At 36.2% G+C, this 13,399-nt stretch overlaps 2 protein-coding genes across 6 annotated transcripts in view; both read left to right on the plus strand.

Annotated features, from left to right (window-relative positions):
• Positions 1 to 2,409: 2,409 nt before the first annotated feature.
• Positions 2,410 to 6,976, plus strand: LOC113108142 (DCN1-like protein 2). 5 transcript variants are annotated; one of them, XM_026270988.1, is made up of 8 exons: positions 2,443 to 2,503; positions 3,060 to 3,168; positions 3,718 to 3,934; positions 4,885 to 5,053; positions 5,405 to 5,535; positions 5,623 to 5,705; positions 5,868 to 5,964; positions 6,097 to 6,976. In XM_026270988.1, the coding sequence occupies exons 2-8, from the start codon at positions 3,160 to 3,162 to the stop codon at positions 6,174 to 6,176; spliced, it is 786 nt and encodes a 261-aa protein (XP_026126773.1). In that variant the 5' UTR covers positions 2,443 to 2,503; positions 3,060 to 3,159; the 3' UTR covers positions 6,177 to 6,976. The 5 variants fall into 5 exon arrangements, with proteins under 5 accessions (XP_026126774.1, XP_026126773.1, XP_026126775.1 ...); XM_026270989.1 differs by lacking the exon at positions 3,060 to 3,168 and having other exon boundaries at positions 2,410 to 2,503; XM_026270990.1 differs by lacking the exons at positions 2,443 to 2,503; positions 3,060 to 3,168 and adding an exon at positions 3,439 to 3,543.
• A 178-nt stretch (positions 6,977 to 7,154) lies between these two features.
• The window catches only part of LOC113108140 (cell division cycle protein 16 homolog), a 9,810-nt gene continuing 3,565 nt past the window's right edge, over positions 7,155 to 13,399 (plus strand). The window contains exons 1-14 of the mRNA XM_026270981.1: positions 7,155 to 8,314; positions 8,761 to 8,815; positions 8,958 to 9,055; positions 9,268 to 9,306; positions 9,599 to 9,739; positions 9,969 to 10,128; positions 10,375 to 10,469; positions 10,750 to 10,883; positions 10,960 to 11,039; positions 11,121 to 11,170; positions 11,261 to 11,334; positions 12,034 to 12,159; positions 12,246 to 12,398; positions 12,484 to 12,547. Coding sequence (XP_026126766.1) covers positions 8,267 to 8,314; positions 8,761 to 8,815; positions 8,958 to 9,055; positions 9,268 to 9,306; positions 9,599 to 9,739; positions 9,969 to 10,128; positions 10,375 to 10,469; positions 10,750 to 10,883; positions 10,960 to 11,039; positions 11,121 to 11,170; positions 11,261 to 11,334; positions 12,034 to 12,159; positions 12,246 to 12,398; positions 12,484 to 12,547 — 1,317 coding nt within the window. The 5' untranslated portion in view covers positions 7,155 to 8,266. The remainder of the gene's footprint in view (positions 8,315 to 8,760; positions 8,816 to 8,957; positions 9,056 to 9,267; positions 9,307 to 9,598; positions 9,740 to 9,968; positions 10,129 to 10,374; positions 10,470 to 10,749; positions 10,884 to 10,959; positions 11,040 to 11,120; positions 11,171 to 11,260; positions 11,335 to 12,033; positions 12,160 to 12,245; positions 12,399 to 12,483; positions 12,548 to 13,399) is intronic.

Here is a 13,399-nt window from a genome sequence, read left to right on the forward strand (position 1 = left end):
GTCGGGGGAGTGTAACACGGAAGCCACGCCTGTACTGCATTTTGATTGGACGAGACGCTACAGTACCTTTGTTAAGATTTTCTCATTGGTTGATTTCAATGGATCCCACCCTACTGCGTCTGAGGGCGGAACGTGCGTAAGAATGAATGTAAATAATGAAGAGAAACTCAATAATCGAAATGTTTATGTATATAAAATATCTAGTACATTTTGATAATCAGACTCAAAAAATATAATAATAGCTACTATGAGTATTTTTAAGTTAATAATTTAAATCGTTAATCATTTAAAAGCACTTTCTTTCGATACATGTACATTAACACCGCTTCCCCGTTGCACTGTAACGTAAATGGTTTCCTATTTATTTGTATTAGTATTAGGCATGGGGTGTAAAATATACCGAGAAATTGAACATACGTTTAAGTACAGATACAATGTCAAGAAATTTACTCAATTAAAGTCTAAAGACTAAGCCAAAAATATATGAGGAAAAGTAAACAAAAGTATCCACAATTAATTGATCTTCATTATTTAACATTAAAAAGTAAACACTTTTCTTAGGTCGTTAATAGACTTTTTAGACCAGACAGAAGAGATTATTTATTTACTTTTATTTTATTTGAGATAATCTCAATTAATAAAAACAAATAAATTCTTGCTTAAATAAAAGGATAGTTCGAACATTATTACTTCTGTTAGAATAAAAATACCTTTTTTGTATTTTTTTTTATAAGACATAATCCGTTTAAAAACTATTTGAAATTGTAATATATATATGTGTGTGTGTGTGTGTGTGTGTGTGTGTGTAACTAAGACTGTTAAAACAGAATTCTTGCATGTTTACAAATCATGCAAGAATTCTGTTTTAACAGTCTAAACATGCAATAATTCTGTTTTAACAGTCTTAGTTACAAATACTCTAAAATACTTAAGCAGTGAAGTATTATTATTCAATTACTTTACACCTCCATTATTAGAGCTATTCTAAAATGCATTTTTGGAATCAAACAAAGGTCAAGATTTAGAAAGTATGAATCATCTAACTAATAAATTAAAATGTCTGTAATTAAATTATGTCATTAGGTTGCTGTTTGGGGGCAGGCTCTGGAATTTTTTTTTATCTGTATTCATGCTGCCCCTACAGAACACACTGTACGGCATGTTTTAACCAGATAACTAAAAAGTAGTTCAAAAAAGGGTGTCACCATTATCATGTCCCTATCATTTTCACGTCTCTGGGTGGACATATTTGAAGAACTTATCTGGGTTAAATACTGTACATCTATGAAGATGGATGTTTCACCTTTTGGAAAATAGAATATAACATACATATGATTAGGTATAGTAGTTAAACATTATTCAGAATCAAATATATACAGAAAAAAAATCTATATGCATCAATAAAAGAAACAAATTAAATAATTCAATATTACAACACCCTCTATTAAAAAAGGTCATATACCTGACTGTAAACACTGCTTGTGATTACCAATAACCGCACATGACTAAATCAGAGAAGGTCTTGCTCCTCCATGCAACACATGCTGTCTGTGTTTATTTATTACAAGAGAAACACTTTGACCAGCAGGTAACTTGAGTCACATCATGCTTGAAAGATGCACAGACCTTTTAGGCAGGATAGATATGTGAAACATGTTTTGAAATCAGTCCATTTGGTGGTGTTCACACTAAACATTCAACACTGTTATCCACTCAACGATTTAGCCATTCTGCACTGGTCAGCTGAACATGCTCAAAAGTAGGTCAGAACCAGTGCTAGATTATGCTGGCAGAGTCTGCAGATTGTGCTACTGAGAGATGACCATAGTAGTAACATAACATTAATAATAAATAAATAAAACACAGAATTCAGATCTGATCTGATTATGATTTTTTTACTTTTCTAAAATGATGCATTCATAATAAACATGAAAATCATAAAATATTTCACAGCAACAACATACTTGTGCCACAACCTGAGGGTCTGATACATTTTTACGATTTTATTAAAAAAGTACTTACTGAAAAAGTATGAACAAGACTAGGGGCAAAAGCATCTGGTAGAAACATGCGTTCATAAGCTACTGCAATAAGAAATACGACGGAATCTCAAATTAATCAATTAATAATTTATGAACAGATGCACAACAGGTATGAACCGTCTGACCGAATCGACTTTCTAAAATGAATCATTTTCTGTTCATTTGAGCTGAATGAATTGATTCATACGAAAAACTACAGAAAATGTAGTTTACTACTTTTCATTTGTTACTACTCATCTCTGGAAGAGAGATTTTAATTAGAGACAGTAACACCAATAGGTCACAACCTTATATTCTGCAAACTAGAACGCACGTTTACGAACTACAACTCCCAGCACTTGACCGCTTCCATCGCGCAGACTCGCTGGTGTTCTAGCGCATTCCCTTGATGCCCACACGCATGCGCAGTTGTACATGGGAGCACTGGGTATCAATTTGGTCAAACAGTGGGTGATAAAATGGTAGGTGACATAGAAATTAAAAATATTGCTGACGTTTTCTGCTTAATTGTTCGACGGAGAAGCTCTGGCAAACGTAGATATTCCGCGTCTTGCACGAGTTGTTGTCTGCGCGTGTCGCACCGAGGATGATCATAATTGTGTGTATGTTTTGTATGGGCAGGAAGGTCAGTTGTTGATATTTAGGGAGTTCAGCATGTACCTTTGCGCCTATGTGTCCTGGAATCATCCACTATGTACTACTGCTTAATGTATCAAAGGATTATTATTATTCTCTGCTTTAGCCAAACATGCATGCTTTTAACACATGTGTTCTGTTTTGGATTTTAAAGACCCTCCAAGCCCTATTTTAACACCAAAATCATACTTAACATCGAACAATCAGGTTTTCCAAAAATGCATCAGATCTGATTATAAACAAGCTTTCAACTAGATGTTATGATTAAATAGTTTTACGTTAAAAATAAAGCTTATTTCTGTTGTGGTGTCATTGAGACCCCAATTTTAAAACCTGATTGAGAAATGCAATGACACCACTGATGTTTTTAAATGTTTACAGTGATTTTACACATACAATAGGGGTCTCTGGGACCCCAAACAACCAGGCAGTCAATGTCTGCTGAACAGGAGGGTTAAGTGACATCCATACCAGCTATGAAATGTCAAACGTAAGTCTTTTAGCCCTGCCCTTTCAACCCAGCCCCCAATATCATCCTGGTTATTTTCCACATTGTAATACCCTCTAAACATGTCTTAAGTGGGCTGTCAAACTTTTTGAACATTGTGTTCTGGTTCTGTGTCTTGTGACGGCCCAGTCAGAATGGTTCTTTTGAACTCGTTTTAAGAACTAGAGTAAAAACAGCTTACTGTGCATCGATGGAAATAACTGTAGGGTAACCCGGTTGTTTTGCACTGGCCGCATCTGAGCTTGCCATCTCATATTACATGCCAAGCGCAAGTGGCCTGTCACAGGTCCTCACATGCTTGGTGCTTCAGTCGAACTTGCTGTAACCGGTAGAATGTCCTTTTAAATTGCCACATAGGTCTGGACGTTTGGTCAACACGTTGTTTATGGTTGTTCCAGTTGTCAGCTTTAGTCTTGTGCCTGAATGTGTGCAATTTTCTCTCTCTGTATGTTCGTTTGTGTCTCTGTCTGTTTGTACACACTGCTGAGTGTATTGTTCATGTCTGAGGGCATATCTTTTGTGTCCACACAGCATAAACTAAAATCCTCCCAAAAGGACAAGGTACGGCAGTTCATGTCCTTTACTCAAGCCGGGGAGAAGACCGCCGTATACTGCCTCACTCAGAATGACTGGAAACTAGAGGTCGCCACCGATAACTACTTTCAGAACCCAGATTTGTACCACAAGGAATCCATGAAGAGCTCAGTGGACCGAAAAAAGCTGGAGCAGCTTTACAATCGATACAAAGGTGAGAGTTTTAATGCATGCTAAAAAGTGCTCTTAGTCTTTTGTTTCTCATTAAAAAAAGTCTGTCATTTTTTTTCTATTGCTTTTGAGAAATATGATTTAATTGTGAGGGCCTTTATTTTGAAATCACACAACCAGCAGTGTCATGCAGTTCCACTGAGTTACTAATAATAAAAATAATAGTTGTTCTAATAATAGATTTCTTTATTTAGTTCTTATTCAGCAGGTGCTTAAAGCTGGCATGAAATGGAAATGCATCCTAATTCATCCATCTGTTACAATATTAAAAAATGTGTTGACTTTGTAACATATAATAAAAATGTAATAACTCTACCCATGAAATGACATGCTTTCTCTTTGGTGATTTATGGCAGGCTTCTCAAATCATTTAATTTATTAAATGATAAATAAATATATTAAGCTGTCAGTGTGCATTCACATCTTCCTACAGGAAGATAGATGATTGGGTAGATCCAATCAAAAACTAATCGACTGAACCAAGTCCAAGTTTTTCAAGAAGATCAGATTCTCTCACAATGTGGAAAAATGACTTTGTCTCTACTTTTGTTACATTGCAACTTTAACCAAACATATACGTACTTCTAAACAAAACAATTGAATTAAACTTGGAAAGTTGGAATAAAGGCAAAGTTTGAGTGGGAAAAAAAGTCTATATAAGGTTTTCCTGTTAGAGCAATAAAACAAGTTCTGCAGCTTGCATGCGACAGAGTGAAGAAAACAATTACAGGACCTATACAAACAAACATGGTGCATTCACAAGCCCAAAACCACTAATATGAAGAAGAGCCAGCAAAGCCTAAAGAAAAATGTCCTGCAGCACCTTTAAATGTTGAATTCCTTTTAGAAATCTTTGTTTAACTAAACTGAGACACTTAAGTTTTTTTGTGTGTGTGTTTTTTTTTTTTTACGTCTCTTGCTTTTCCCCCTCAGATCCCCAGGATGAGAATAAGATTGGGATCGATGGAATTCAACAGTTCTGTGATGACCTCAATCTGGATCCGGCCAGCATCAGTGTTCTGGTTGTGGCATGGAAATTCCGTGCAGCAACACAGTGTGAATTCAGCAAGAAAGAGTTCATTGAGGGCATGACAGAGCTGGGGTGGGCACTGTTGACAATTTTTGGCTTGTGTGGTGGTTGGCAGTATCATTAAAGGTGCTCTGGGAATATCTCACAAAATGTCCTACTCCCTGACAGAATCGCTGGAAAAAAGGTGTCTTGAGAAATAACACCTGTTTCTGTGACAGTCTTCAGCTCTGAGAACCACAGAACAATGAGCCAATCTGAAACATATCTCAGATGATGTTGCACGTTTTAGATTTGCTGAAAGAAGAAATATACCGTAGTTCAAATTGGCAGAATGGAAGAAGTCCGGCTGTAATCGCTAACAGCACCTTTAATGAGTTTTTGATTAGACTGACGTTGAGCCTAAACGTTTCATTTCATCTGCAGGTGTGACAGTCCGGAGAAGCTTCGAGCTCTTCTGCCCAGATTAGAACAGGATCTGAAAGACAGCGGAAAGTTCAAAGACTTCTACCAGTTCACCTTCAACTTTGCCAAGAATCCTGGACAAAAAGGTTTAGGTAAGGGCACCTTTTCTTTCTGCATTTCTGTGTGTTTTCATTCGGGTTTCTAACACTGTCTGTATTACTGATCTTTTTCCATTTCAGATTTAGAGATGGCAGTAGCCTATTGGAACCTGGTTCTGGCTGGACGTTTTAAGTTCCTAGACCTCTGGAACAGATTTTTATTGGTAAATCATTACAGATTTGGACTTTTGATCCTGTTTAGAGTCGAATACAAATGAAAATGGGTTTTCTGGCTGCTACGCGACACATTAATAACCACAGAGTGGAATAATTTCCTTTAGCAATCCATTTAGATGCTCTCTGGTCTCTGTCTTTATTTTGTGCAGGAGCATCATAAGCGATCAATTCCCAAAGACACATGGAACTTGCTCTTGGATTTCGGCAGCATGATTGCAGATGACATGTCAAACTATGATGAAGAAGGTGACCCTCATTATCAATACTTTTTAGTTTTGTGCGCTGATATGCTGACTGAATTTTAAGTCATAAATTAGCAGCATTTATTCATAAAGGGTATGTTGGATTTTAATAATGTGATGGGTTTTTTTGTTTCAGGAGCATGGCCTGTTCTCATCGACGACTTTGTGGAGTACGCTCGGCCAATCGTGACAGGATCAAAACGCAAAACTGTATAGTAACGCTGCCCCTGGGCGAGAACTCACGCCTTGGTCGCCTCATTGACTTTGTAGTTTTTTTAAAGACTTGTAAGCATTATAAGAGAGAACTAAGAGAAACACTTGAAACCGACAAGCTTTGCAAAAGGAAAAATCAGGATGGATAAGATGACTAAGACTTCCACACATCACACAGGAAGGACAAGAGTGCGACACTCAAGATTTCTTATAGAGCCATCAAATGCACATGGCCAGCTATATTTGCACTGGCGACTCAGTTCTAGCCTGAAACCCTTGGAGATTTTGGGTGGATAACTTTGAACCTTGTACCTCATCTCCATAACAATCAGTGTCATAGGGCCGAGTCCTCATTGCCTACCCACTCCTCAGAGTCTGAATTATGGAATAGTCTCTCCAGTTTTGTTTTAGATTATGTACCCATCTGTCTGGGTGTGTATTTCATGCAGGATGTGATGCTGATCATGTCCGCATTTTAAGCCAGACGTTCATGGGCAGCACAGCATGTGGCTCACAACACCAGCACTATTGTTACAGCTGTAAAATACTGTATCTACTGCAGCAGTATGTACAGAGAGAAATGTATTATCGTTAATGTTTTATTATATGAAATATGTAACATATGAAAGAAAAGTGTGGTCAAAACAAGATGCCTCCATACCATGTTCTTGTGTGATTTTAGGTCAAACGTGTCATCTGCCCTGTTGCGGAACTTGTAACAACATGGTTCAGTGTTACTCTTCTTCTTTTTTTTTTGTTTTTGTTTATCAGATTTATGTTAAGGAATAAATTATTGCCCTTTATGTTCTTCTCAATGTCTAACAGCCCTGTTATTCTTTAGCAGGGCATCTATGCCTGGACAACAAGAGGCTTTGCAAGCTTTCACTATGAAACATTCTCCCATCATGCATCTGAATCAGAATTATTAGTACAGAATATGTCCCTTCATAAATCACTGAAAAGCAACCCTGAAGCATGAAGGTAGGGCTGCAGTTATATTTGGTTTGCACCAAACATTCAGGACACTCGGTTTAATTTTAGTGTCCTTTGAGCACAGTAAAAAAAAAGGAAAAGCTTTCAGGTTTGTCACAAGACTTCTAGCAAAATTCAGGCATGATGTAATGTTCATCTTTTTCAGAAGTGGTTTCCTTCTTGTCGAATAGTGCCAAATCTGCAGTGCTGAGAAAATTGATGTCAGCCAAAATGCTATGCATCGCGGTCAGTAGTGTAGCTGGTCTCTTGATCACCCGTATGACATCTTCCCTCTTTTTCCTCTTGCTCAGTTAGGCCCAGGTTGTGCCCGGTGTTTTTTTTTTTTTTTTTATCCATTCTGTTCAAATGAACTTAATATGTATAGGGAGATTTAAAGCTCTGCCAATAATATTAGAACCTTTTGACGCTTTTGCAGTTCTTCTGAAAGTTCCATTCCACGGGCTGATCTTCTGTTCTAGTGAATAGAAGCAGTCCAACACAGTATAATAACTGATTATATCACTTCATTTAGTGGACTTAAAACAGTTTTAGTATGATTATGAATGACTTCATTCTTTGGAACATGAGATTTTAGGCTGCCACCTGCCTGATATTCTCAATTATCAAAAAAGTGTCAGGGACAACATGAGGGTGAGTAAACGATGACAGAATTGGTATTTTAGGTCAACTATTACTTTAATGGCGTAAAGGAACTTGCAATGCGATTTTACTGTGTCCCACTAGAGAGCGGCAATGTGTTTATTATCCAAAGAGGCTTCACATACACGTTTGAGAGCTTGTGTATTTATGTATTGCGTTTTTATTATGTGTGTTTATATATATATGTTATGATATTCTAAGTGTGTAAAAAAAAACATGTATTTTCACTGAAATTTGAAATTTTTGTTGTATTTTTCTTCCAACCCATATTCAGATAATAAATGACAGAACTTGACAAAATCCGTGTTTCTGTACGGAGTGTCATCAATGTAACACACGGTTTATGCTAACCGCGGGCTTCAATCTACATACAGAGGATCAGTCTTACAAAACTCATTTTCTGTCATTTTACATTTGACAATAATGACAGTGTTTTGTATTTGACAAACAGTACAATCGCCATGAATCTTGACAGGCTTCGCAAAAGAGTGCGACACTACATTGATCAGGTAAGAAGAGGCAGTATATTTAGCATTAAGACTAGCTTTAGTTCGTACCTCAAATAAGATTTTATTTATTTCTGATTTTATAAAGCTGTTTATATGATAATACGTGATCAGAATATTATAGAAAATGAAAAAGGTAGAGTTAGTACATTAAGCTCGGTACACATGGGTGTATTTTTGAAGCTAGCCAGCTGACTTTCAAGCTTACAGCTTCTTAATGTATTGTTAAATAACATAATTATTAATAGATATGACATCGTGTTGTTTTGGACTATTTTATTCTTAGAAATAAATAGGTAATATAACCTCTATGAGGGCGTGTGCACCTAATGTGGCTAAATTATCTTCGACAGCTTTTGTTTGCTAAATAAAGTCAAGTTTTATCTTCATAGTGACAATATAAATGCAGTGAAGTTTTCTCTATACTTACTGCATGATCTGTTTTATAGCAACAGTATCAAAGTGCTCTGTTCTGGGCTGACAAAGTAGCATCCTTATCACATGGTAAGTATCTTCATCCTGAACTCTGTGGATGCTGTCAAACAGCAGTGCAAGCATTAGATACAATACATATTCTGTGTTAATTAAATGACCTTGACTCTTAATTGCATACTGGACTAATCCCAGACTGTTTAATCTCTTATAGAGGATCCTCAAGACGTTTATTGGTTAGCACAGTGCCTTTATTTGACAGCACAGTATCACAGAGCTTCTCATGCGCTCAGATCTCGCAAACTTGACAAGGTAAGAGCTAGCCATTGATGGAAGTCATTTCAGTAGTAACAGATATTCTTAAATCTCTGAGTCGCAGTCCTTCCAAAACCTAACTCGATATTTCCATGCTGAAATGTTGGAAGTGCATTAATGCAGTAGAATGAAGTGAAGAAATCAATAATGAATTAGGATACAGTGCTCGTTATTTATACGTAGCTTGGTTTTTGGGTTTTGTTTCTCAGTTGTATGGAGCCTGCCAGTATCTAGCTGCAAGATGTCACGTGAGTATTTTGATAAATGTCATGAAAGTTTCATTTTATGCATTATATAAAATAAAATATTGTGATATTGCATATTAATGCCTTTTTTGTGGAATTTTTTTTTTGATGGATTTCACTATGTAAATTATAAATATAAGTGTATTGGTATCTGAAAACTAATCAGACTAGCCTAAATATTTGATAAATGGGTGGAGCATTTGTGTAATTTTATGACTGGTGGACCAATTTGTCTGTAACCCTAAATAAGGAAATAATCATTGATTGTACTATTAAATCTTTTTGTAATCTGCAGTATGCTGCCAAAGAATATCAACAAGCTCTAGACATACTGGACATGGAAGAAGCAGCCAGCAAAAAAATATTGGAGAAGAATGTGAAGGAGGATAATGGCTCAAGAGTAACCCTAAAGGAATGGGAAATGTCTCCTGCCTCAGTGAGCAGTGAACTTTTATTTTTTTTTTTAGGATCAATCCTACATTTTTATTTTTTTATTTTCTCTCTGGAACATTTTCTTCTTCATTGATTGTTTATTAATGTTTTTTTTATTCTATTTACACTGTACCTGAATGAATGAGTCCAGTTGGTCTTCAGAAATAATCTTGGTAATTGAATGGCGTAACAGTTTGACTGGATCTTTTACTCCCTGTGGTCTTTTCCCTCAGATCAACAGTTCCATCTGTCTCCTGCGGGGGAAGATCTATGATGCCATGGACAACAGACCCCTAGCCATGTCTAGCTACAAAGAGGCCTTGAAACTGGATGTCTACTGCTTTGAAGCCTTTGACCTTTTGACGTCCCATCACATGCTAACCGCCCAAGAGGGTGAGAGAAGCTCTTCATACCGTCATTCTGTTTTTGAAATTATCTGTTTTTGTACATTAAGTTGCTTACAGCTTAACTAACATATATAACATATATATACATATATATATATACATATATATATATATATATATATATATATATATATATATATATATATATATATATATATATATATATTTGGGTGGGTATGTAGTTATAGGGTTATATGTATGCTTTTAAATGCATAATGTTATTTTGTTGTAGAGAAAGATTTCTTGGATTCTCTGCCTTTAAGTCAACAGTGTACAGAAGAGGAAGTGGAATTGCTGCGTTTCCTTTTTGAAAATAAATTAAAGAAGGTAAAAAGGCTTTTTTTTGCAATCGAAACTATAGTAAGGTTAGGAAAAAGAAGTAAAAGATGGTTTGCAATAATTTTCATGGGAAAAAGCTTTGATTGAACCTTCACGTCATCATGTGGATCAGATGCTGTTCATTATTTATCCTGATTTTGTTGTGTTTATTCTTCAGTTTAAAAAAGGAACGTGCACAAATTACTATGAGGATTTGAAGTACCTGTTTATTCAGTCAGTGGTTCTGAAGTGCTCTCTGAAGAACTAATCAGCAACTCTCCTTTTCCAGTATAACAAACCTAGCGAGATGGTGGTCCCAGAAATAGTCAACGGTCTCCAGGACAACCTGGATGTTGTCGTCTCCCTCGCAGAGCGACATTATTACAACTGTGACTTTAAAATGTGCTACTCTCTTACGTCAATGTAAGTCTGCAAAGCCTAATGTTTGGTTGGACATTTAGGGAGCGTTTGAAATCCTCTGATGTTGTTTTAAATCCAGGGTTATGGTGAAAGACCCGTTTCATGCTAACTGTTTACCAGTGCACATAGGAACCCTTGTTGAGCTGAGCAAAGCAAATGGTATGAGACTTTAATTTAAATGTCGACTTTTAATGTGAAATCATAACATTCATAACATTTATCACCCGTTGTCTCTTTTAGAGTTGTTTTACCTGTCTCATAAACTGGTGGACTTGTATCCCAGCAATCCAGTGAGTTCGATTGTCTTTCATAACACAAGTTTCAGCTAAGTTTTATGTGATTGCTTTCTCATCATTTCTTTCTCCGTGAACCTTTTCAAGGTTTCGTGGTTTGCTGTTGGCTGTTACTACCTCATGGTTGGGCATAAAAACGAACACGCAAGGCGGTATCTGAGGTACAACTGTATTTAATTATGTAAACTTACAATTCCATTCAAAATGTTGTGGTTTTCTTTTCTTAAAGAAATAGTTACTTTATTTAGCAAGGATGCATTAAATTGACCTGAAGTGACAGTAAAGACTTTTAGATTGTTACAAAAAAATTAACAATTCAAATAAATGCTGTTTAAACTTTCTAAAAATGTTAAGTAACAAAACAGTTTCTTACACACTAATGGCAAGTTTGGCTTTGCCTGCTCTGGAATAATTACATTTTTACATATATTAAAATAGAAAACAATTATTTGAATTGTTAACTAATATTAATATTTAGTATTACAGTCACTGTAGTTTTGTTCAAATAAATGCAGCCCCGATTAGCATAAGAGACTGGTTTCAATAACATTTTATTGTTTAACTGAAATTGTCACATAATGTTGTCTAACATATATTTCTTTCTAAAGAAGTCACTCATATCTTCGAAAGAAATATAAAATAAGTGAAAAGTATTGTAACCTTTTGCCTTATCACATAAATCCAGATATTCTGGGGGAAAACTACTTTTTAGTGCTGACCCTGCAGAACTTACTTTCCCATGAAGGTCATTTTTGCGAAACACGTTTCGGTGCTAAATCTGGCGAAAGGTTTCGTAAATGATAGCAGTAGATTTGTAGCTGAGGAAGCTTGTGGTTAACATCGAAATCCCCTTTCTGCAGTAAAGCCACCACGCTGGAGCGCACATACGGACCGGCATGGATCGCATACGGTCACTCGTTTGCTGTGGAGAGTGAACACGATCAGGCCATGGCTGCGTACTTCACTGCCGCCCAGCTCATGAAAGGGTTTGTAGACCTGCGCTGCTTGTGACAGAAAAGACAAATATCTCAACAAAACAAAAAAAACACTTTCTGACTTCCTGTTTGAGCAGATGTCACTTGCCCATGCTGTACATCGGCTTGGAGTATGGACTCACTAACAACCCCAAGCTGGCAGAACGTTTCTTTAGCCAGGCCCTCAGCATTGCGCCTGAGGACCCCTTTGTCATACATGAGGTAGCTGTGGTTGCTTTCCAAAATGGAGAGTAAGTGAATACAAAAAGGATTATGTTCATCAGTTGTTAATGGTTTTGTTCAATCTTTTCTGATAAATGCTTTGCTTTGTTGCAGTTATAAAACAGCCGAGAAGTTGTTTCTAGATGCCATGGATAAGATCAAGGCCATTGGAAATGAGGTAACCATCCTGTTTTTCTTTGCTGTCAGGACAAACGTTAGTCAGAGTAGACGTCATGATGCACTTCTATATTCTTGGGTTCTTCGTTCAACTGATGATACAGTGAAAATACCTCTTTTACACAAATTTCCAATTGGCAAACAGATTCAGTTACTCAAATTCAGTTGTCAAAATAAAAAACATGTTTTCTCTGTAGCATATTAACTTTAATGGCCGAATTTCCCTCATTTGGTACATTGTAGGTATCATGGTCCGTGTATCTTTTGGTCATTCGATTTTCTATTTAAAAATGAATAAAGATAAATGAGAAACGGTTTGATTTTCGTTTTTTTCGTTTTGTTTAAGAAACGGAAAACGAACATTTAGCTGGATTTTTCGTATTTTTGTTTGTGGGTAAAAAATGAGATTATGCTTTAATATTTGTTTGAATGTGTGGGCGGCGCTGAAACGCCCCTTTCATCCCTTCTGTACTGCACCGACAAGCGGCAACCTTGAGCTCAGTTCATTTTCACCAGGAGAGAAGCGGCAGACGGCAGAGTTTATTAATCCTGCCAATTCTTTGCTAGTGGTGCTTGCAAGATAAAATAATAATAATAATAATAATAATAATAATAATAATAATAAATTAAATTCATAATAAAATAAAAAAAATATATATATATATTTTTCCTGCTGCTGCAGTTATTGACAAAGCAGACTTGACAACTTTATTCATAAAACACCATTTGCATTTTACTTTAGCCTGTGATGTACAACGACATGGAATAAAATATAGGCCTACTACAAATTTTTTGACTACTTATTTTATTCTAGGCCATTCATAAAAAAAAATTAAATGGGAAAAATCCAACC

This window comes from Carassius auratus, chromosome 9 (assembly GCF_003368295.1).
Source record: "Carassius auratus strain Wakin chromosome 9, ASM336829v1, whole genome shotgun sequence".
Classification (NCBI taxonomy): Eukaryota; Metazoa; Chordata; class Actinopteri; order Cypriniformes; family Cyprinidae; genus Carassius; species Carassius auratus.